General features: G+C 38.0%; 1 protein-coding gene across 8 annotated transcripts in view; it reads right to left on the bottom strand.

Annotated features, from left to right (window-relative positions):
* KMT2C (lysine methyltransferase 2C) overlaps window positions 1–25,817 on the bottom strand; it is a 190,834-nt gene that overhangs the window by 89,578 nt on the left and 75,439 nt on the right. For all 8 annotated transcript variants that reach the window (XM_084218310.1, XM_084218311.1, XM_084218314.1 and 5 more), the window contains 2 exons: window positions 24,527–24,666; window positions 22,739–22,848 (listed from right to left, as the gene is read on the bottom strand). In XM_084218310.1, coding sequence (XP_084074436.1) covers window positions 22,739–22,848; window positions 24,527–24,666 — 250 coding nt within the window. The remainder of the gene's footprint in view (window positions 1–22,738; window positions 22,849–24,526; window positions 24,667–25,817) is intronic.

Below are 25,817 nucleotides of genomic sequence, written 5' to 3'. Positions count from 1 at the left end.
ATAATTTTACATTCCTGTTCTACAGGAAAAAAAAACCCAACTTTACAAGGTGGCAGAAAGCTGGAGAGATAGTTTATTACTTATTCATAGTACACTCAAGGAAATAAACTAAAGCAGAGCTAGAAGACTATTTTCCTACTCAGGAAGTCCTTCAGTGGTTACCAACTGTTCCCTTCAGCAAATTCCATGTGCACTTGTCCATTGCAAGAAAGCTCTGAGTCCATCCCTACTTGTGCTACTTCTTACTACTGGGATTTCCATCATTTAAAAACTATCCACTCCTCTTTCTACTAGATAATTTTCACTTTTTTGGTTTTTACATCTGCTTTTTCAGACAGAAAAGGAACTGATTTTTAAAAGCAAAAGCTATGCCATCTTTAAAATTCGATTTTAAAATTCCATTTATTTTCTAATCCCACTGGCTCAAATATGACGTTGTATAAATACAGCGGAAGAGGAAGAACTAAGTGAACCAACAGAAAACAAAACCTGATCAGTCACCTTCTCTGTATTCTAGCTCTATGTCTATGGGAGAACATCCTCCATGAAAGAAGAGTGGCAGAAACCACACAGATTTCCAGGAAGACAAAAACTCAAAAACCTCCTTGCTACAACTGTAATTGCACCAAAACCAGCTGAACAAAAATGTTAATTCTGCCTTGGTTAGCTCAGCTGATGCCATAAATCCTACTGGCTTTACTGGAAACAGATGGCCAAAGTGGAAAATGGTGACAAGAGCAGCAGCTTTTTGTTTATGTATTTCTAACCTTCCTGCTGCTCCATACTTTAGAGTACTCCAAAATCCTGTTCTAATTATAAAAAGATGCCTGTAAGACAATGTAAGAGTTTATCCAGATAGTACTAAGAACTAATCAGAGGTCATGTTTTACCATTATTTTATTGCACTTAGAATTACTTTGTAGTACTAGTGTCTCAGCAACCAGACAAGTAAAAGCCCTTAGAAGGCAGATATTCAAGAAAGGCTAAAATACAGCCTTTGAGTAAGTACTTTGCAGCTTGGTTAGTGTCCTAAATTGCAAAATGTTCTTACGCAAATGACAAGTTTTTCACTGGTTATGAACTTTTTCTTTAAAAAAGATCAGGTGACACAACCTAGGAGAACAATAAGAACTTTTCATTTTATGATAGTGTACCAAAAATACACACAAGCCATCTGTCCTTGGTTAAACAATTTAATGTATTACCTGTAAGAGCAAATTTCAAACAGTTTAGCTCTAGGGAAATGCTGTCCCACAAACCTGTGACTGAAGAGAACTGGACCTTAACAACCTGTCATTAATGAGAGCATGAAGAAATTTTTATGTAAACAGTGATTAATGAAGTATGTTCTGTGGTGGTTCTGATAATCTTCATTGGTTACTCCATCATCTAGAAAGAGCTTTATATTGCTTGCAGACACTAATGACCATTAGCACCTCTCATGTCAAATACACTGGTTTAAGTACCATAAAGCACTAAAGAGCACAATGCAGTAAAATGGCAACATAAAAACAATTAATGGCTTTCCACTGAACTACTGAAGTACTAAACAGAACACCTTTCCAGGAGTACTGGAAATTACCCTCTAGCTTTTTAATTTTATATGACTCATGTCACAAATTTGGAAATTACTTCAATTTGTAACAAGCAAGTCAATCAGAGATCAGTTACTCCTCTTCCTCAAACCTTAACAAAGTAACTCAACACAAGCAATCAAGGCAGAAAGCAGAAGTCCCTTTAAAAGTGGAAATTTCAGGCTCTCTACAAGTCGCTACTTTGTTTCTCATTCACACCAGTTGCATCTCTTTTTCACCTTCATTAAAAAGTACATTAAAAAAATTGTGTTGCTATTAAGGCATTTAAGAATTCAGAGAAAAAAAGCATTCAAGTTTTGGAGGGGTGTTTTTTGTAAGAGTGGTGAACAGGTTAAAAACCTGCAAGAATCAAGTTTGCAAATTAAGATACCATTTTTTATTTGAAACTTGAAATAGGTAGGAGAAAACATACAAACTTTATTGCACACAAGTTCTTCCTCATATAACCTGAAATGTTCCCAAACCCTGTTTATTCAGAAGCTCCATGGAAGGGTTTGGGTGCCTCAGAGCTGTGTTTTACTCATCATTACATAAGCTAGCAGAATAACTGCATGGATATGATTTCCCTCACAGGCTCTGCCTTTGCTGCGTTTTTCACACTTTCATGAAGAAAAAGGGGTTTTTTTTTAATCACCTCCTCGCTTTCTGCAAGAGTTAGGATAATGTAAATGTTTTGAGTGAGGCTGAGCTTTTCCACAGCTATCAACTCCCTTAATTCCCATCTAATATCCACCATGGCAGAAGAGCACACATGAGCCTGTTGTTTAGTTAGACTGTCAACAACAAGAAGGTCAATAATGTTTAATGTAATTTAAACTGTGGTTATTAGGCTTCAGCATCAGCAACTCCAGGACAAACAAGGCAAGAACAAAAATCATCAGCTTTGGTTTGAGGCTGCTTTTTGGCAGGCTCAGAAAACAGACTATTATGCCAGTTTCATTTGATTCATGCTCAGAAGGTCTTAAGAAGTGTGTGTAGACATTTCTTTGTGTTGGCAGAGCATGGGCTGAGCCACAAATTGTTGGAGGCTTGAGAAAAAATAATTGAGGGAAACATTGCTACATGCTTGTTGTTTAATGATCATCTCTAGGCATCTGTTGCTGGTCATTGCAGAACATACTGGGATGAAGTCAACTTTCTGTCAAACCCAGCACAGCTCCTAAACTCCTAAATCATATATAGGGATTCTGAAGTAGCTCAACCATTCTATAGGTTATGCCATAAGTACATTTATAAAGGCATTTAAAATAAAAGGAGAATTTACTGCTCATACAGTCACACTGAGCTTCCAGAGAACACAAGGCTTGATGAGAGCATCCAAACTTCATTATATTTAGTAAGGCACAGTCATTGCATGGAATTTACTTCATGGCCCTTCAGTTGGCCAAACAGTGGGTTACCATTTTCAGGCTCCACTGACAACACTGGCCAGATCTCCACTGCCTGCAGCTGGAGCTGGAACACAGCTCACAGGTAGGCACATCCACAGGGAGGTCAAAATTTAGATGAGAGTCTTGAACTGTCCAATGTTGACTCAAGTTCTTTACTGGTACCACAGCCAAGTCCACACCAAAGTTTTTGTCAGCACAGCACTATCAAAGAAGGGATGTTAATGGAGACTGTTTAAAAATACTTTCATTTAAATCCTCTTCTATTTTTGCAAGTTTTCTGAACAATAAAGAGTTGGTGTAAACTTCTCACAACACATCTCTAAATTCTCTTATATATTTTTGGAACACTTAGGCAAAACTTTCCAGCCATTTCTGGCAACAGGAAAGTAATGAACAAAAACATTTTGCCCTTAAAAACAACCTCATTCATGGAACTTGTAATTTGTCATGAGTTTTAGAGTGGGGTATGCAACTTCTGCCCTTTCCCTACAGATCTATCCAGATCTGACCAAGCTTGAGAAAACAATCTCTTTTTTTTTTTAATGCAACACACTTCCACAAGTTTGTCAGTGAAAAATCACAGAAAAACCTACCCTCGTTGATCATGACTGATCCTCTCCAATTTCTAGCACTGACTGGACACCATGTACCTCCTGCAAAGGTTCCTTCAGTCTGATAAGGATTAGAGGGAGGAAGTCTGTAATAAATACTCTAAGCCTAAGCACAAAAAGCCATTGGAATGGAAAGCAGACATCCCTAAGGATCTTGATACTACTGTCACTTAATCATCTGGGGAATAGGAGTATCCAGCACACAGGCAGATGGACAAGTAAGGAGCAAAGAGACAAAAGGGATTCACTGTGTGAAAGAATCTGATGAGGCTGGGAGGAGAAACCATGGATGGAGATGGAAGCTGAGGAGGGGTAGGGATAATACTCGAAGGGCCAATTAACCAAACCTGGGCACTCAAATTGGATAAAGTCCTTAAGGGAACTTGGGTGCTAATACTCAGGAAATGGTGATGGGACAGATCTCAGAAAGAACCTAGCCAAAAGGGATGAGAAATGTTAAGGAGACATGAAGAGTGGAAGTGGCTAAAAATATCAACCTGAATAAAAAGTCAGAAGTTTGAGACAACAGAAATTGGATGAAGATTACAAGGAGGAAAAGAACACTGTTCTCTGACACCTAGTGCTGTATCACTATCACCCAGCCAGCTCAAATAGCAGCATCCTTATGTAGCCACAAAGGCTTTAACCCTGCAGTTGGGGAGGTCTGCCTTTTCCTTTTCTCCCTGACAAAAGGAAATGATACAGGCAGACAAATACAAGGCAACACAAGGCATGGAGACACAGATAAAGGAATGGGCAGACACGCACACGTGTGCATGCACTAAAACACAAGAAGCATTACAGATCAAACATGGATTTTCTGCATAAAATAGATCTTTTAAGAGGAGTCACTGACTTAAAGAAACCTGTTACCTGTGAGACTGTGCTTAATTTACAGAGAGAAAAAAGAGGAAATATTGGAAAAGGTCGTGGATGGCCTGTGGGAGAAGAAAAGCACTTAGTTATTGCAACAGAGCAACGGCCTGCAAAAGAGTTGTAGTTTCATTTCTTCCATGAAGTTCCTTGATGATACTGGGCAGGCCACTAAGTAAAATTTTTCTTAGTTTTTTTTTTTTTTAAGTTCTTAATCTTACTGTTAAAAGCCTGGAGTTTTCTTTGCCCTGTAAAAATTCAGCCTTAATTTCTACATAGATTGTGCACTCACAACTGCACCAGAGTGAAGGAAGAACTGCAATATCAGTGCAACCTTTTTAACTAAGTCTGAGTATTTTTGAAACTCCTTCAATTTGCCATCCAAATTAGCGGATATAAATAAATTCAACTTCTCTGGGGGAAAACATAGCCTAAGACACATAACAAGGCCATATAAATCTGCTATTTAAAGAAAATGTACAGACGAGTTATTCACATGTTCATTATAGTAAAAACATTATTGAAAAAATCATGCAGAAATGAGGAAATCTTTCTTTTTAGCAGTATCTGCATAGTGTACATACCTACACACTAAACAATAATGAAAAAAATGGAATATTGAATGGGTTTACACTAAGGCAGCAATGTCCATCCTGTGGACTGAACTAGGCACAAACTGTTCTGCATGTGATCATACAATTAAAGATGCATAACCAGGCCAAGGCACAAAAGACATTAATTATGTGCAAAAGACATAAACTGTGTGCAAAGGATGTTAATTGTGTGCAGACAACCGGTCTTCTGACACGGCCTTACTTTGTGTTTTCATTTTATTGTCTTAATAATGCACTCTTTTTAAAAAGATTTTGAAGATACATTACCCTGATTTAACAGAAAGTTAATGTCAGCCAAAGTCCCTATATACACTCAATGATACATATAATTTACAAGGTAATAGAAGGGATGGAGTGACAAGAAACTCTGGATTATGTAGAGACATAAAAAATGCAAGAATTTCCTGCCTTTAATACCTTCCTCATTAGTGAGCACCTCCTTAGTATTCCTTCCCCACTGACTGCAATCAGTACCTTATTGTTCATAATTCCTATTTCCTTGGCTGTTCCTAAATTGCACTCTCCAAATGGCACAAAGTCATCGTAAACAAAATCCTACATCTTCAGTTCACTAATTCCTGTAAATTGAGCTCAAACAAAGCAATTAGGTGGCATACTTGGAAACTACCAGCTTGAACATTAGTATCATTTCTTCCCTAATAAAAACTTGACATGTTTTATCTGGCTAGGGCTTTTAGCTTTTTTTTTCAATTTGACTAAATTAGTCACTTATATGTATTTGTCCCGTTGCTTCTCCCAAGACATGGTATTCCAAATATTATATAATTATTTAACTCACTAGCCACTGAAATAAAGAAATAAGCCCCATGTTTTTCCATCTTGTTTTTTCACTGGTATTCCTTGGGCAAGCATTGTGAAGTGCAACATCTTGACATAGAATTTAAAACACTAAAATAACTGGTCAAATATTGAAGCAGGTTATTCAACTGGGCTTCAGGGAGGTGAGGGTAAGAAGGGGCTGTTTGTTTCAGTTTTGCAGAATGCTGCCTCAGTAGCTTGTGAAGAAAAAAGCTGCCAAATTTTGTAATGAATTCCACAGAACATTAAGTCTGATGCTTAGCAGAAGCCATAACTGTTAAGTAAATGATATCCTTTTGATGAATGTCCTTATTTGAAAACAACATTGATTCTTCTAACCCTCTAGCACCGTCCCAAAACAGATGTGCACAACTGCAAATTCTGTTTGCTTTCAGGTTTACGAAGTGTGATGACATTTTTACAATCCTGCATGAGCCCTTTTACCCAGGAGTAAAATAAAGCACAATAATTCTTCACCATCTGTTTGTTAATTTTGCATTCATTTAACTTTGCATTTTAAACTAATAATCATTTTCTTATAATATAGTTTGCTCCATTGGTAGAAATTACAGCTGTTCAATTAAAAAAAGAATGGTTTATAACACAGTTTTCCTCTAAATAATTCCATTGCTCTTAATTATAGAAATGTTAGTGCCATCAAATGGAAAAGAACTGCCAGAGATTAGTGTTATGCTTTATATGTCACAGATTCCCTAGTAGATGTACATATTTTCTTCTGTTCCAGCACCAATTCCTACTTGGTCTCTTTAACATTAAACTCATTTTTCTCCACTACAAGATTCTGTGGGTTTTTTAACATTGTTACGTGCAAAGGTACAAACAATTACATGAAGCTTCTGTTTCATTTGTGGAACAAAGTCAAACCAAGCACAGTCCTACTTCTTCATAATGCTTTTCCTTAATCTCTAATGACAGGACAAGGAGGTTTTGATATTTATATTTCAGCTGGTTACAGCTAAACTAGGGCTAGAATAATGTCCTAAAAGCTTTTTCTCACCATGTTTACAGTCAAATGGGGAAATCCCATTCCTTTATCAAAAGTAAAACCACATTGAAATAACATGAATAATACATCAGAGCTAGTGAAGGGGAAACAATTTGGGTCAACAAAAGATGTGGTGCCTGGAGAGAGAGCAGGAGCCAGTCTGAGATTCTGAGAGCTCTATTGTGGACTCTGTGTTATGCTCTGGACAGGGCATTTGCCACACAGACCAGGCTGTAAGGTCACAAGCCCTAAACACAGACTGTCCCCAAGCTGACACAGGGAAGAGTCCACTTCACTGAGGTTCCTGGGCTTAATCATCATCATCATCTACAAATAAACTCCTCAAGAGACACAGGCTGCTCAGCTAATTCATGTCAGCAGTCCAGTAGTATTAGAGAGCTGTTCAGATGGTTAAAACAATCAAGATGATTGCACTGTTTTCTAAAACCAATTTTATCTGATGGCATAGAAATCTCAGTATCAGATGACATCCTAATGCTGTGACAGTGTTAAGATAACAATTCTGTCACAGTACTAGGATGAGTATTTTACTTAAAACACCCATAAAGCAAGAGATGGTTTACCACAAAATTGATTTATTTCAATTAAAGGAGTTCAGAAAAGGCTGAAAAACACTCAACTGGTGCCTAAGACTGTAACAGAGCACTCACATACAGAAATGAACTTCCTGAAGCACCACACACAACAAGCTCACATAAAATTAGGAGTGAAAGTCCAACCACAGGTTAGTGAGATGCTCAGCCTCCAGTCCTACCAGAATCCTGAGAATCCTGACCTTTCAGCTTCCCAGACAAGGGAGCACTGCTGCCAGGGCTGACCTTTTCTGGGGGATTTATCCATCACAGCATTTTATGTCTGACATGAAGCGAACATTCTGGAGGTGCCCAAGGCACATACTGATGTCATGGATGTGTAATGGTAACAGTTTTCCCAATGAACTGCCATCTATTTCAAGTAACTCCTGTCTGGGTTCGGGCTGTTATTTGTCTCTGCCCAGACAAGGGTGAGATGGGCTCGCTTTTCGGGCTCCAAAAAACAAGGCTGGACTCTCAGGTTCGGTCTTCAAGGTTGTTTATTATTTCTTATCTACAAAAATTTTCTTTTTGCCCAGCCGGGGTCTGACCAGCAAGGCAGCCAAAGGCACTCTGACCGCCCACAGGGCGGCCACCTCCTTTTATAACAAAGTTTACGTAGACTATATTTATCTTTTGTCTCCAATACTTATAATTTTTATTACTAAGTGTACCTTTACTATAAACCTATCAAAAATACCTACGTCACCCGGAAAATGGAAGACAAGAAGAAGGAGGAAAAGCCATGTGGCAGGCCCTAACTCCCTCCATCTTGTTCTTTTCCAACCCCCCTGTACCAAATCCTAAAAACTGTGCTTAAGCTTATAAATGTTCTATTTCTATATCTTTTACACGCCAGTGATTCTTATGTCCCCACATATAGGTGGAACATCTCTTGCAGGGTCAAAGTCGAGCCACCAGGTACTTTTTGCAACATCCCAAGGCTCCCGAGCTCCCCAAGGGTTCTCTCGGTAGCTCTGGCCCTCAGGAGAAGTGCGCTGAGTTCCCACATCTCCCCCTTCTGTTTGCACAAAAAGCACCTGTTTCGTGACTGAACTTATGACACGTCGTATACACAAAAGAATACAAGGTGTAACAAACATGAGGACTATAAGAACCACTAAAACTATGAACCCTATCCTCAAAATCTCTTTCCATAAAGGAGAAAGATCAAAAAATCTTGCCATGTCATCGATCCAAGACCCTGTGTCTTCGCCAAGTTTTTTAATACTATCTTCTATTCTTTTGATGTTCTCGTGAATAGATTTTGAATGATCAGAGAGATTCATGCAGCACATTCCTTCAAACTCTTTGCATCCATGCCCATGAGTGAGCAATAAGTAATCAATTGCTGCTCTGTTTTGAAGTGTTGCCTGTCTTACACCGCTCATGTCTTCTAACATGTCGCTCAGTGCAAGAGAGACTGAATGGGCATGTTTGCTTAACCAACAACCCATATGGTCCAGCTGAGTCAAGGCTACCCCTGATGCTGTTTGAGGTGAAAAAATTGCTACTGCAATTCTTCTTGCCTTGTCCCAAGTGTACACTTTGTCATCGCAATTTGGACCATATTGCTGTAAAGATCTTTTTTCTTTATACTTTTGTTTTCCCATCAATTTTGAATCTGGTGACAACATTGAAATCTCTCCGATGCTGCATGGACCTCCCTGGGTATTCGCAGGAATACCATACCAAATTCTATCCCCACAAATCAAGAAAAGTCCTCTTGGCAATTGCACAGGTACTTGGAGTGACCTTTTGTCTATTGTAATTGTGGTTCTGCACCATGTTGATGCATTTCTATAGAACTCACGATTCGGAGTGACATCGATGGTTTTGTTTGTTCTTGCCACATCCTGAATCTGAAACTGTATGCATATCTCCATTGTCATGGACCCAAAAATTTCCAATTCCTGAGGTTCAGTAGAAGCCACAGGAAGAAGATGTGTCCAAGCACACCACTCATTCACAGGATCCTTAACGACCTGTGAGATTTCAACCTGAGTGTGTCCTGGAATTGGCCATGCATTCACTGGCATCCCAACCATACAGACTGAAAATGGTTTTCCTGGTCTAGAATGTATTAGACAGATGCTATCTAAATTCGCTGCTTGGGCTAAAGCTTCCCAAACGTTCTTTTTTGGTTGGTTAACCGGTAAATTTGTTTTTTCATTTGAGACAATGCATAATGATGTAAGACATATAAACATTACAAAATTCATGACCTCCCCTTTGAGGTGAAACATTGTGGTAAATTCCCAACCAAAATCCCCAAAGTCTTTATTCTTTTGTTTCTTCTGGACCGTTGTTTGCAGCTTGAGCCTTCTCCTCTGTCTGAGTGCTCGCCTCGCTGCTCTTGGGATCAGTGCTCTCTTCTTGCGTCCGAAATGGTTTCACGTGCCGTGCTGACACCCACTTCAAACCTCGCCCGAAATCGTCGTCAGGGAAGCCGGAAATGTCCTGGATTCTGGCCAGCAGTTTTCAGGAGGTGGAATCAGAGGCGCCTTTCTGGTTCCGTTTCAGGCTGTCCTGATACGAGGTGTTTTCGGCAGAGAGTGGAGTGAGGTGGATTATCAGTGGCTGCAGTCGCTTCAAACTCCTGGCTGGCTTCTGAAAGTATTATCTGCGGTGACCTTGGCACACGTCCCAGGCCGGGGAATCTCCGCTTCTTTCAGGCTATCAGTTGTGGTCCCCGTCTCAGGACTCCTGAGCCGTCTTCCGAGAGTCCTCTTCTGAGCCTTCTTCTGGGAGCCCTCGGGTCCTCTTCCGAGAGCCCTAGGGCTCGGTGGGAGCCTTGCAGCCCACCCAAGGGACAGCCAGATGTCTGGGTTCGGGCTGTTATTTGTCTCTGCCCAGACAAGGGTGAGATGGGCTCGCTTTTCGGGCTCCAAAAAACAAGGCTGGACTCTCAGGTTCGGTCTTCAAGGTTGTTTATTATTTCTTATCTACAAAAATTTTCTTTTTGCCCAGCCGGGGTCTGACCAGCAAGGCAGCCAAAGGCACTCTGACCGCCCACAGGGCGGCCACCTCCTTTTATAACAAAGTTTACGTAGACTATATTTATCTTTTGTCTCCAATACTTATAATTTTTATTACTAAGTGTACCTTTACTATAAACCTATCAAAAATACCTACGTCACCCGGAAAATGGAAGACAAGAAGAAGGAGGAAAAGCCATGTGGCAGGCCCTAACTCCCTCCATCTTGTTCTTTTCCAACCCCCCTGTACCAAATCCTAAAAACTGTGCTTAAGCTTATAAATGTTCTATTTCTATATCTTTTACACGCCAGTGATTCTTATGTCCCCACATATAGGTGGAACATCTCTTGCAGGGTCAAAGTCGAGCCACCAGGTACTTTTTGCAACATCCCAAGGCTCCCGAGCTCCCCAAGGGTTCTCTCGGTAGCTCTGGCCCTCAGGAGAAGTGCGCTGAGTTCCCACAAACTCCCATTAAAAAACCTCACCTGGTGTGACATTTGAGAAAACTGAAACTCCTACTTATCGAATGTATCAAATCCATTTATATTTTGGAAAATGAGCATTTGCCTCACAAAGCTCAAAGAATAATAATAACAACTGAACTGTCTTCCTGTGTCATTTCTATAGAAGTTCTCTATTTGTTTTTAAAGGTTTATAATTTGTCAACACATCTCCCTGGAAATACCACACAAAAACATCCAAAAACATCTAATATTCTGTAACAACCTGCAGTAATTGAAAGAAAAAAAGCCCTCAGTATTTGCTTGGATATTTGGTTGGATTCGGTACTTAGATTCAGATTCACTATTCTGCAGATTCTGTCATTCTTCCCAGTTCTTTGCAAAACAATTCCATACTGAAGCAATGTGGGTGAAAATTTTTGAACATAAATATTAAAGTATAATTAAAAAGTAGAAAGGGAAAGGCTAGATGGGGAAGCACTTGCAGTTTTATTTAAAAAGCATCCAGATTGCAGCTTGAATACAGGTATCTGAAATGAGACCATGACACTGCAATGTAGTGTATCAAGTCATTTTACCCAAGTTAGATGCTTCAAGAAATAAATATTTCTTTATTTCCTAACAGCTACTTTCCCTCCCTGATGTACAGAAGGGGAAAGTGACATCTTTGAGGGAAACCATTAATATCACTGAAATCACACTGGTAAAAAACCACTCATGTGAAGTGCTGCTTTGAGAACATGCCACTTCATCAGTTCTTCAATTAATGTTATTTAATAGGATTTTTATAATTAATCATGACTATGACTCATGGAACACCTACACATTCATTACTGGCAGCAGACCTACTATTGTCTGCCTACTTCTTATTCCCAGGTCAGAGCTGCAGAACGGGGAGGACAAGAACATACATGAAAATAAACAATATTAATTCTTTCACATAAATAAATGACTATCAACAGTGGTCTATTAGGAAAAATAGCTTTAATGCAATTAATGTCTGATTTCCCACCGAGGTGATGCACTTGCACAGGATGGGCAGTTGCTCCACATTTGTGAAGATTCCTGAGATGCCTCTCTCATGCCTGATTTGCTCCATGTTATTAAAAAACCACTCAACGACACCTGCATTAATGGCACTACTTCATACTGATGTCTGCAATATTTATGCTCAATCTGCAACTCTGGGACAGAACTTACACTAATGGAAGTCAATAACAAAATCTTCAGGGAGTTCAAAACTATTTTTTGCTAATGGTTTGATTTTGTGAGCTGCTGAGTACACCAACCTCAGAAGTAGTTTTTAGGGTACTGCTAAAAAGCAAACTGATGCCAACATACTAATATGAGTACTAAGTTTTAGTACTCATATTAGTCTGAGTTTTAAAGCATGTTTATAAGATATTTTTGAGGATAGGTGAAAATCCCAAATGAAAATCCACAATATAATTTATAGTAATCAGGAAAAAGCCTCAGACTCTTTTGACTGGAATAATCAGAACCCCTTTATAATTCTAATTTCATTAAAGAGTCTGGACTGTAAAGCTCTCATTCAAAAAAACCCATGTGACTCACATTCATGATAAATTTAACAGAAATGCTTAAATAAAATACTATATAAAAGGGAAACTGCTGTGAAACCCAGATTAGAGTCAGTTGTGTAACACTAGGCAAACAATACTACAGCTGAGCAAATACACCTACTGGTCCCACTGAGGTATTTTTTCTTTTTATTCCTGTGCTATATATTAAGGAGAAAGCTGCTGAAGAGGCCTTTTTATTTCTATAATGCTCAAAGCATAATGAGGACCTGTCCTTGACTGAAACTAACCAATATTAACTCCAAAAGACTGATTACTCTTTTTTCAAAAATATAACCATCACACAAAAGGCAAAATTAGACCCTTGAACACCAACAATAAAAAACCCCAGATGAGCTATGGAAAAGACTGAATATAAAATATTTAAATCAGAAGCAACCATGAGTGAGGTGGTAATAAGGTTGGAAAAGGAGGGCTGCATTAAAACACCTACAAAGGTGAGGAGATTGGTGGTACTGCCACACTTCCATGTGTAAATTTTTATAAACTTACTGCTGGCATGCTGGTTAAGAGATGGGTATGGTTTCCTGACTTTTTAAATATATACAGAGCTCCAGTTTTCTTATTTGCTGAAAATACTAATGGCATAATAATTTAAATAAATTTCTCATTATTTTTATACATTTTAAAATGAGATTTTATTTCTTTGCTCCACATTCAGACTTTGGGGGCATTTCACTGACATTTTCCCTCTTTTGTAGACATTGAAGGACTATGCCATCGTTGCTAAGCACAGAAGAACAGGAGAAAGGGAGGGCCCAAGTATCTGCATTCTCATGTTCTACAGCAAAGCCCCAAGATGGGTCAGTCCCACCAGCAAAATGACACATTACCAAGGAAGAAGGTACATTCTTGATTGGAGAGACAGTTTGATTTTCCTTTAGTGAGTTTTCTTTGCTCTTCAGACACCAGGTTCTCTCTGGCTTTAACACATAACCCTCCCCCCATATTATAAAATTTTGCAATGGAATGTTAGTGAACTGCTATGTCATTGTCTTAATGCTCAGAGTAACATTTATGAAATACATCAAGGGAAGTGGGGGGAGAAGAAAAAAAAAAAGAAGAGGATTTCTTTCGACGCATTATGAAAAAAAGTGTTTTCTACCCAAGTCATGCAAAAGGAAGAAAAGGTCTTTGTGAAACACACTTCAGCAGTTTGGAACACACACTGAACAATTTCACTTCAGAGCTTCCAGTGAATTATTTCAGTGAATGTTAGTGAATAAAGGAAACCTGCACTGGAAATTCCTCCAGGAACACAGGCCCTTTCATGTTTCTCAGCAAGGCTCTTCAGCTTTCACTCCTGGGCTGTTGCTGTTTCTCAGCCTCTTTCTATGCTCCAGTCCATTTTGTCTGGTTCCTACACCTCAGCCTGCCCTCAGGGCCTATCACCTATTCAGCATCAAAACCCTCTCAGAAATGTTTCTGTAGCCACAGACTCTCTCCCAATTCTGGTACCCACCTATCTGACATCTGGAGTTCAAGAAAGGTGCATTTTTCAAAGCATTCAGCTTGAAAAAAAAACACACTGAAAACTCTAAGGCTGACTCTGCTTTTCTACTTGAGTGTCATGGGAGTGCTCCCATGGTGAGATCCCTGGAACCTCCTCCTGGCTCCAGAGCAGCATCACTGCTCTGGGAGAGAAAAACAATGGATCAGGCTGAAAAATCAAACACTTCCCCCTTCAGATGAAGCCACACAAACCATCTTAAGGAAAGACACTTAATGCTGCCTAAGTAACCCAAGTACTTTCCTCTCTTGCTTGCTGCTGTATGCCACAAGTGCAGTCATAAAGGGAAAGATCATTTAGGTAGATTCACCTGCCAGAAATGTCACCATGCTTCTGTTCAAATGTACAAAACTGTAGGGAACACAGAGCAATGGAAGCAGGAGAAATTGTATTTGGAAAGAAGTGATAGTTTATGAAAAATCCTGGCTAACTGTGAAAAGTTTATTACTTAAACCTAAAACATTTATTGGAATCCATGGCACTGGCCATTGCTCTAGAACTTGGTTCTTATGGTCCAAATAAGGAACAAAACACAGTTTTACTTTAAGCAGTGAGTTCCAATGTGGACTGACAGTATCACTTGATCTGCACACAAATTCACAGTATTTTTTTCATATACTTGGAAACAAATAGGTAGGGATACAAATATAGCTGTTACTTCACATAAGGTTTGTGACAAAGCACATCAAAAGAAAAAACTCAAAATAAAATTTGTTTTAAAATGTGCATCTTTTGTTCTGCTTCATCTGAAAAGGCAAATTCTTCTCCAAACTGTGATTCACAAATTAAAGCCTGCCTTCCTCTTGTAAATACAATAAACATCATGAAGAAAATATAAAAAAATAACAATAGCTAAGTAAGTTTCACATGACCATGTGCTCCTTCTTCCAGGCAACAGGTCACAATCACACTGGTAGCAGGTTATAAAACAAGGAACTACTACAGAGACTGGAAAGTGACATTTAAATATCTGCACTTGATAAGAATCAAACTTCATAAAAAAAAAATTTAAAAAAGCTCTTAAAAAAAAAGCTCCATACCCAGAAAAAGCTCTAAATCAAACACTGCTGATATTTGGTATATTGATACTCTACTGTACATTAGCACATAAGCAGATCAGTGTTTTGTTTCTCAAAAGAAAGGAAAATCTTTTGTTTCTTGGATAAAGTGGAAATGTGTCACACAGTCTTGAAGTAAGTACTTCTTCATATTCCTAATAAACTTTTCCACTTGCAAAAATCCCAAAGATGTTAACAGGATGAAGCACACACAGTACTGGCTTTACTGGAATGTTAATAAGAAAAATTTTAATTATGGGGAAATTACTTTAAAAATCTGTATTTATTTTAAATGAAATTTGGCTGGGGAAAAACATAATATTGTTCAGAATATTTTAGAAACAAGTTTTTAATTAAATACTTTCAGTTTAATACTGTAGCTTTGTATGCCTTTATTCTTTTTCACTGGCTGGCTGAAGTTACTTAATGATAACAGATTATCTAGTACCACACAGTACAAATCTGAAGTATCAATTCATCTAACAAAAGGTGGGGGGAAATAAAAAACAGGCCAGCTCTTCACTCAATAAACCTCAATTACATTGCAACAATTAACCCTTAATAACAACCTCTCCCTCAGTCATGTACCCAGACCTACCCAAGTATCAAAAGTATTCTCAGAAAGACTAGGAAAATAAATGAAGGGGTTTTTCCCAATAAATGGAAAATTCAATATTAAAATTATTTCCAGACCCCTTCAATCATCAGACATGCTTAGCCTTTACTTCAGCCACGTAATTCCCGTGTGTTACTGCCTCTTACTTTATGACCATAACTATTCAGACAGACCAGTCTAGTTTACAGTAATCCTTACAAACTTTTAAATACACCACTAAAGATTCACATACAAGCACAGAGTCTAATTATATCCCAAGGTATCCATAATTAAGGTGCCAATATAATTACAAAAATGTACTAGAAGAAAAGAATCTCAAAGCTCTTAATTTACATTTACTCAGTTTTAACTAATACTTCATTGTCTTAAATACCAGCAGGGATTTAGAAAAATGTATTTTATTTTGTTCTAGAAAATGTGGTCTACCAGACAGCATGAGAAACAGAAACTGTGTTTTGAAAGCTGAGTCCTTAAGTAGGTAGCTTCAAAGGTGCTGTATTTGAATAGGTGACAAAACTCTTCTGTCAGAACTTAATTTACATTTTTCTGTTCTGTGTTTCACTGCAGAAGAAAAAACAGAATCACAGAGTCAAAGAATGGTTTGGGTTCGAAGGGACATTAAAGATCATCCAGCTCTAACTCCCTGTCATGTGCAGGGACACTTCCTGCAGACCAGGCTGCCCAAAGCTCCATCAAACTCAGCCTCAAACACTTCCAGGGATGGGGCAGCCCCAGCTGCTCTGGGCCACCTGTTCCAACCCTCACCTTCCCCCACCCAGGGAAGAACTGCTTCCACTCTAAACCCAGCCTAAACCTACTCTCTTTCTGTTTGAAGCCATGGAGCTTTGAGCAACCTGGCTGGAAGGTGACCCTGCCCATGGCAGGGGAGGTGGAACTGAATGATCTTTATTGTCCCTTCCAAGACAAATCGTTCTGTGAATCTGTGACCTCACATGAGCAACACTCTTGTTATGGTAAAGCTTCTTTAGGTTCAAATGAAAGAATACTTTAATCACTGTTCACTTGACAATGCTAACAAGAATTAAGCTGCAGATATTTCTAAGTATCAAATATCCGTTCTCAAACTGCTGGACCTGCAAAAAACCTGAACACACACAGTTCCCATGGCTCATTGTACAGATTTAACAAAGTTGTACTAACATAACTTACGGTGTTCAAAGGTGTTCCAGAAGAATTATACATGTAAATCAGAGCCAACTATGATAATTTAAAGATACCACAGCTGCTTTCCAGAACTTGGGACATACAGCTATAAAACAAGTGACACAGGCTTTCTGATGTCATTTGTAAGCTCTAAGAACAATTCACAATTCTTCAAGAAAACAAAGATCTGGCTTTAAGTGAGCAAAATCCAAACCATTATGGAACAGAATAAATCATGGAAGATAATTTACAGTGTTAAACTATCCCTAAAGTTGTACACACAGTCAAGCAAGGTCCTTTAAAAACAATGCTTACCCTCATCAGCAGGGAAATGGCTACAGATCTCTAGAGAAACTCTAAAGAACAACAGAAAAATGCATGAAAAACTTGAACAGTCCACGGCCCTCATTGCTGAACTGTTACAATATGTCTAAAACATGCCAGGAACTGAATGAAACTACCCAACTGACCAAAAGCACATGCAAGTGTCTTCTTGGTGACATGTATGTCACTATTTCTCCAGTCTTTCTCTAGTACTTTCTGTGCTGGAGCTTGCTAAGAGACAGCAACCCATTAAAAAAAAAAAAAAAAAAAAAAAGTACATGTTATTTTGGAAGAAAACTTCCTGCAGTACTTCCTCAGTTGCAGGACAAAAGCAACTACAGGAAAAAAAACTCCGTAAGATAAAATCAAAAGCCACTCCCAAGGGCAGCCAGGTAGTCCCTCCCAAGCTGTAGTGAAGGGAGATGAGGAGAAGCCAAGTGCCTGCTGTGTGCAAAAGCACCATAAAAAACTCAAGGGTTGAGAAAGGAACTTCTGAATCCCAGAGGTGCTCATTTAGCTTTCATGTTACAAAGCTCGTCCTTGAAAAATGGGCAAATTCAGAGGACACTACCTAGAAATGGTATAAATTACAATATATTACATTCTCTTCCTGCATTTTTCTCCGGATTTAAGAATTAGTCATTCTTCCAACAATGAAAAAGGAAGAAGGGACCTTTTAAAGCATCAAAGAGCTGCAAATTCTGCACTCTATCTAGAAAAACCCCACATGACTCCATGCTCTGTTCAGCTGGGCTGTGACATACACAAAGCCAACACCATCCCTACATTCAAGATTCTGTCATCTAAGCCATTTCTCACACAGCTTTTCTCAACAAAAAGTAAAACCAAATGAAAAATTGCTGTGGTTAAATGGGCACAATCCTCCCCAGTACATTAAGATATTGGTACTCTTACATACAAAGAACAACAAACTGGTTTTCAACTTGAAGCAGCACAAATAAAACACACATACCATGAAAAACAATTTTCAACAAGATGAGAAGAGCACTGAGATTAAGGGGTAAAGATACATTCAAAATATGGACAGTTTTAAAAGATGTGTAAACATGTTCCCCATCTTTCACCTCAACTTACTTCTTTCTGATCTAGCTTGGTAGACCATCACACTAAAATCAAGTCTTGAGCAAAGAATTTAAAGTAGACTTTTCATTACTATCATGTTTCTCCTATTCAGCCTTCAAGCAGATAGGAACCTCCTCCTTGATTTCCACCAGCACTGTTTTCTTTGACTTTTGTGTCTTTGACAAACTCTCCCCAACTTGGAAACTGCTTCCAACATCTTATCAGAAGAGAAAGCTGGCTGGGAAAGTTACCCTTGCATTCCTCTCTTGTGCTCAGTTTGTTCAAAAGTGGTTTAAATACATTATCTACTTAAATTCACTTTCTGATTTGAGCTATTTACATGCTGGGGGACAAAAAGCAGTCCACCTTATATGGGACTCTGTAGCATACAGAGTAGCTCTGGCTAGACAATGTAAGGCAGGTAATTGGCAAACTTTATTTTTCCTCAGCTGACTGCAGACAAACAAACAGCAACCTACTCAATACATGTAAAATAAACATCAAAATTATGAAGTACTACTTTAAAATACCTGAAAATATTTTGGGAGCCACAATTTCAGAAACTAGTCTTGTTAAAAGCTGAACAAATACAAGCCTTAAAGACCTCTACATTTTACATGATAACGTAAGTTCACATTTCCAAAGATCAGAAAGCAGGAGAGTTACAAAAGTGTAAGACTGAAACAAAAAAAAAAAAAAAAAAAAAATTCAAGAAAAAGCTGTAAATTCCACTTGTCTGCATCTATTGAATTTTTACCAGGGAAAAAATCTGTAATTTCTGTTTGATCAGATTCTTTTGCTTAGTTTGTCTTATTAAGACTACAATTCACACTTTTTTTACATCTGACACTAAATATCTGTAGAAACACCAATAAAGTCCATCTTCCTGAAGATGACAACATGACAGCTTCTTTACCATGGTGAATCTTATATACTGAGCAAAACAGTTTATTCTTATCTTATGAATGATAAGAAAAAATGAGTTTTGGATCAAACAAATCACTGGAACTTTTCTCTCCCCCATTGATATTTTGAAGAGTTGTCTTCTTTCAAACCTTGAAACAAAGTGACTCCCAAATCCCATGAAATGCTATTAAAGTAGTGGGGGAAGGCACTGCCACATTGGGGTGTTGAAGTGAATTCTTGGGATCATCCTGAGAAGCTGGCACTAGGTTTGTCACCAAGATCACCAGTTCTTCCTTATGGCTTCCTAAACTTAGAACGCACTCCTGAGAAAAGCCATGACTCTTCCTTGCTGAGGTAGAGCAAGACAAGAAATGAGATGAACTGAGGCACTTCCATCACAGATCTGACTGCATATTCCAGCTTTTCTTTGCCCCTTGTCACAAACCAATGTGACACGCAGGATTTCAAACACCTCACAGATGCAGGTTTGTGCACTCATGAATAGTAAAGAATGGCAAACCCCAGACTCTGAAAGGAAGACAAAGAATCCACCACTGTCTAGACACAAATACATGAAACAAGCTGGTCAGGTGCCTTTGCCAGGCCTTCACAATGAACAAATCAAAAGAGCTGAAGAAGAAAGACACGCTAAGCAGGGTATTTTGTGAGACATTCACAGATTCTGAGATCTCTGTAGTGCTGTGTTTTAAACCTTCAGCAAAGAAGGGCCCAGAATAAAACCAAAATGGATAAAAAAAATGTATTTTGGAACAGGTCAGTGGAGTATGTCCACACAAGCTTTACTAATGCAATCACAAGTTCAGTGAAGCTAAATGGACATCTCAACTGGTAAACAGAGTAATAAGAACCACTGTCATATCCAGTTAAAGTGGATTTGCAAACAATAGGCAGCCTAACTAATGAGAAACATCAATGTAGCTTACAAATTAAAGAGTTCCTCAAGGTAAGAATAGGCCCAAAATGCTCTCCAAAAACTAAAAGACCTAAACCAATGGATTATCAAAAGTTGGTTACACTTCAAATATACATTTTTTACATGAACAGAAGGAAAAGAAAACATACTTTCCCAGAAAAGGAAAGATGAGGCACTGCAGACCACATCACAAACCAGTTCCTCATGCCAAAAGGACTTCCAAGAAGACAGAAATCCCCTACCAAGCAAACAACAGCAAACCCAAAGCAAATTTGGTGGCAAGCAGAGGAAACAGCATACAGCTTGGTTTTATTTAAACTATTTTTCTGTATGCCTTGAGCCCATAGATGCCTTTGCATGGACAACAGATTTCAGAATATCTGAACAGAACTCTTCTTTTAAAATGCAGGAACATCTCATTAGAACGAAGCCCAAACAAACAGAAGCACAAGATGCTGCAAACACAAACACATACTTTCAATTAATTAATTAACCTTTCATTCTAAACTTTGTAAAAATAACTCACACAAAGATGAGCTTTTCCACTACCACACAGGACAACCAGGACCTTTATACTTTTTTCTGCCTTCTTAATTTTAGTAACAAGTTAAAAAGTAGCGGAAGAATTATTACCAAGCACTACAGCCTGGACACAAGCAAACATAGGATTACTTGGGCTCCAAGCCAGTTCCACACGAACTCCTTGAGAAATCACTACACTCCTCTGTAGCCAGGAACAAAGAACTACAAAAGAGTTTGGTCCTTATTTTTTGAAAAAATAAAACAAAATAAAAAGGCAAATAAATCCCTGGTGTGATAGTGGGATAAAGAAGTCCAATTCCATCTAGCTATTCTTCTAGAATCACAGTTGTGCCTTTACTCAGCTCTCCCTGGGGATATCACAAGAAGGATAAAAGAGAATAACCAAATCAGCGTCATTCTTTGCTGGCTGACTGCTGAACTACACAAAAAAAAAGTTTCTCAATGGCTTCAGCAAAGACTGAATAGAAAATACATAGAATGGCACTCAATTCAAACTCCTCTCTCTGCATTGCCATGAAACATGTGCAACAGGGGGATCTAAACACTACTTGCAGAATTTGAAAAGATCAATAGGGAGATTCAGTACAGCACATGAAAAGACGGCTGAAACGGAAACTGCAACACCAGAGATGTTCATTCTTCAAAAAATTTGTAGTTAAGTAATTCCATTGTAAAAATCTATGCAAAACTTAAAAAGCTGCTGATGACATAAAGGTGAGGCATCATCACCCTGAGCACAGGGAAGGAGCAAGGTACTGGACAGAAAGAAATAACAAAAAACCAAAACCAGTATTAAATTCAACACAGCAAAACCCAAACTAACAGCTCAACCAGGATTTCTGTTGAAAGAAATGACTACAGACAGGAATGAGCTGATCACAAAATGACTGCAAGCCAAAAACAAGGGGGCAAAAACTTTCAGCAGCAAGACTAAAAAAAGGATTCAATTTTGAATATTCTTTTAACTCTTACTGTTGCTTTTTATACAGACACACTTATGCACACAAATATTTAAACATTTTCAAGCTCATCTAGAACTTAATACTGTCAGGTTCACTCATTTTCAATAATCTTATTTTGAAAGCAGAAATACAGAAATTAAATAATTATTCAAAATAAAGCATTCACTTAATATGAATAGAAGAAGGTGTAAAGAAAGCTGTATTCTATGGTTTGTACTGAATGACTGATATGAAGCATCTTTTTAGTCCAAATGATGGAGAACATCTACTGGTATCTTATGCCAAATCTTTGGTTTTATCATAATGCATGGAAAGCAAGAAGACTCAAGTGAAAAAAGACCTAAGCATAACCATGGGAAAACCACCAAAAATTCACAAATATTTGTTTATAGCATGTCTGATTCAATATAAAAAATAATACTATTATTAAAAAAAGTCTTAGGTATTATTTAATATGACCAAAAATATAGCAATATGTGGCAAAACCAATGTGAAATACATCTCTAAGATTTCAAAATGGTACCAGAATATGACACCAGAACAAGTTCATCCTTTTCAAAGGTACTCACTTTTCCAACGACGTTACCACTTCAATTTAAAAGATGAAATATTTACCTGTGTATTTCTATGAGTATTTAGAGTATCAAGGTAAGTCTTCATGGCAAACACTGGCTTTTTTATACTAAGCTGCTTTTTGAAACTGGCACGAAAGTAATTGACAATTTTTTTTACTTCATTTGCGTCATATAATTTCAGGATATAAAATGGTACAATAAATATTACCTCTACCTACCAGAGAATTTTCTAATTGAACTCAACTTTTCTTTTGTCTCTAATTTGTTTTGGTCAGCCTGGCTCTTCCTACATTCTAGTTACCTCAAAACTAATTAATGTTATTTTCCTTGCAACTCCACAAAACTTTTTAATAAATTGCAATGGAAGTTTTTAGCAACAGGATATGCCCAAGGAAACCTTATTATAAATGAGAGCTCAGAGATCCATACATGGGTATTTTTAGTCACAGTTTGTATTGCATTTGTCATTTCATTAACACAGTTTTCTTAGAGATTTGAGCATTCAGGTGTTTTTACTCACTTCTGTGCTCCCTGAGACAACAGCTTTGTCCACGTTCAGCGCTAGCTGCTCTTCAGTCTGGCAGACGCCCACAGACCACTCCGCACAGCGGTGATGAGCCCAGCAGTGACCTGGGGTGCAGGGAGACAAAGGGCCAGGGTTGGACAGCTCTGTCAAGCACTTCCTCCAAGCATGGAACTCCCTTCTGGCAGGCAATACTTGCCAGAAATAACAAACAGGTCTTTTCCCCCTTTTTTTCTTGTTGCAACATTGAACATCTATCTTATCGTACACTGAATATATTGCAGTTACTACCAGACACTGCAACTTTCTTTTAAATACTACACACCTTTTTTATCTGCTTATAATTTTCAAGTGCCTGAACATGTAATCACAGCACTGGGGTGCACAGCATTCTCTGACTTTGATTCTACATTCAATGCTTGTGTAACACACACACAGTTCCACTGTAGATAACACTTCCCTAGGTTTGTACTCTTAATTTATGATTCCCAAGGACTGGAGATCTGTATGTTCATGTAGACTATGCTAGTATGATACTTTATAAGTCTACACAAAATGTTTAAAAGCTCAAAATACAACATGAACAGATACTCATATAGAAGACTGAGAAAACGGTCAATATAAAAACACAGTTTGTGGTATTGACCACAATAAAATAATACAAAGTAAAATATAAAATAAAAATAAAATTTAAAAATAAAATCAATAAAATAAAATAAAATAAAATATAAAACACGGAGAAAATGGTCAATACAACAAACACAGTATAGAGATACACCTACCTAACAAAAAAAAAAATCAGAATATGCAGAATTCAACAGATAACTCTTACAGGATGTTTCTAATTCAATTCTGGGAAAAAGAATGCAAATTATGTATACTTCCAAAGGAATTCTCTGACTGCTTTACACAGGAATTAGAAATGATGGTTTACACTAGCTGGTGAACTTAGGTATTGGCCAACTTGATAATTCAAGCTACCAAAAAAAAAATCCCAAAAATCTCTATATGGGTTTGGGAAGAGTCATCTACAAATAATAGCAACTTTAAAAATGTAGATCGATGAATCTACACCCACTACAATAAAACTATTTACACAAAACCATTGGATTTTTTTTTAATTGGACCTTGAAATAAGTTTCCACACTCATGAAAGAGTGCCATTTTTATGATTACGCAAATGTATTTCCATTTTTTGGAGAAAAATATGTGAATGGACTACTGGCATCAAAGCATTTGGACACAGATGCCTTCTGCAAAAGTAATTAATAACTTAGTTATAGAAAAGTTCAATTGAAATGAAAGAGCAGATGATAAACCAGACATTTTTCTGACAGAAAACCTGCAGATTCTGGAAACATGCACATGCATTATGCCTCTACTGCTCTCCTCAATCTTCTATTCCACTGTTTCCAGTAAAATTTGTAGCAAGAGATCAGGTAACGTCAGAGGACTATGATTTTTGAGATTTATATTAAGCTGTGCCTCATTCCTTTTCCCTTTTTACCCCAAAATGGAATCATGGTACTGAAGGTATTACTACCTGAACACCAGCTCAGCAGCAGATTACAAACATTTCCCCACACAAAGCTGAGGATTCTCTTTTCTGGAGGGAAGACTACAAAAGCAAAACCTGACACGGGCAAAAGCTACCAAAGCACCACCAGAGACTTGATAAACACCACAGCACCAAAAACCAACAGCTGCAAAACTTCACTCATGTCACTGCAGATACTCTACTGCTACTGGACAGGGAGAAAAAGGATGGAGAAGAATGGATCTTACCTGTTGGCTCGAATAAGGCTTGAACATCAATGTCATCTGGTAAGCCAACTAAACTGAGTTCATCCCAGAATTTGACAACCTGATCGTCAGAAGCAGTTTGGGTGCTTACGCTTGTACATGATGCTATACTCGATCGAGATCTGTATCAGGGAGCAGAAAAACAAACTTAGAAGTGACCACATTCTTTGTTCAATTAGCCAGATACTCACAAATGATCCAAAACTCATGGCAAGTGAGTACAATTTTTTCCTAATATGATAAAATATAAATCAATGTGAACAAAAGTCTTCCTTATATTTTATCCCACTTTCCCCAGTAACAGCTTCCAGTTAAAGCTGCTATTCAGTAAACAAGCCTGCTCTCTTCCAGTTCTTCAGGACACACATGCTTCTTTAAGATGGATTCTGTTTGATATTAAAATTTGCCCAACCCTTGGAACTGAGAATAAGGTAACGACATCCAGAGGTGAGGTGCCTATGGAAAATACTACAGCTATGAGGAGAAGGTAGAAAAAAGACCAGGACTTCAAAATCTGTTTGGAAATAAACATGTTTATACAATGCTATCAAATGTTAAAAAAAAAAAAAAGGTGGGGTGAGCTGGAAGAAAGGAAGGGGGGAGATTAAAAAATGCAGTCATATAAAGACTACTATATTGTACTAGTTTAAAACCTCATTGATTTGTTCCCCAATTTCTTAACAGAAAACAATTCACACAAGCAGATTACTGCATTTAAAAAAAACCAGAAGTGACACAGATGTCCAAGATATTCTTTAGCCTACCTTTATTTCCTGCAGGCTAAAGAATATCTTGGACATCTAAGAGTGTGCATTTAGGCCTACTGATAAGAGACCTGATCACTGATGCCTCAACAATTGGTAGGAAAGGTAGTGCTGCATTTTCCACTGAGGTTCTTTGAACTTGATTACTCTCTGCTATTAATAACTCAATTGTATGCATCTGTCAGTAGATACAGTAACCACTGGAATTTTAATCTGTGATAACTCCACTTTCCTGAAAACCATGCTTTACTTCAGCCATTACATTCATAAACACATTTTAAAACCTCTTAGTTTTTGGGGAAAAGAGTAGCATCTCTCTTGCATCACCCAAGAAATCTTACAAGTTTTCTATTATTACATGGTATCTTCATGACCTGCATAATTCAAAAAAAATATCTACCCCAAAACCTATTAATGCTAGCACCATCAGCATTAAAAACCTCCTTAACAAAGCACTATGTTCTGTTTGACAAGACTGGTTCCTGAACACCATTTATGTCCACTGCAAT

This window comes from Fringilla coelebs (genome assembly GCF_963513975.1).
Source record: "Fringilla coelebs genome assembly, chromosome: 1".
NCBI lineage: Eukaryota > Metazoa > Chordata > Aves > Passeriformes > Fringillidae > Fringilla > Fringilla coelebs.
The sequence above is the reverse complement of the archived record's forward strand: the minus strand, read 5'-3'. Positions and strand labels throughout refer to the sequence as shown.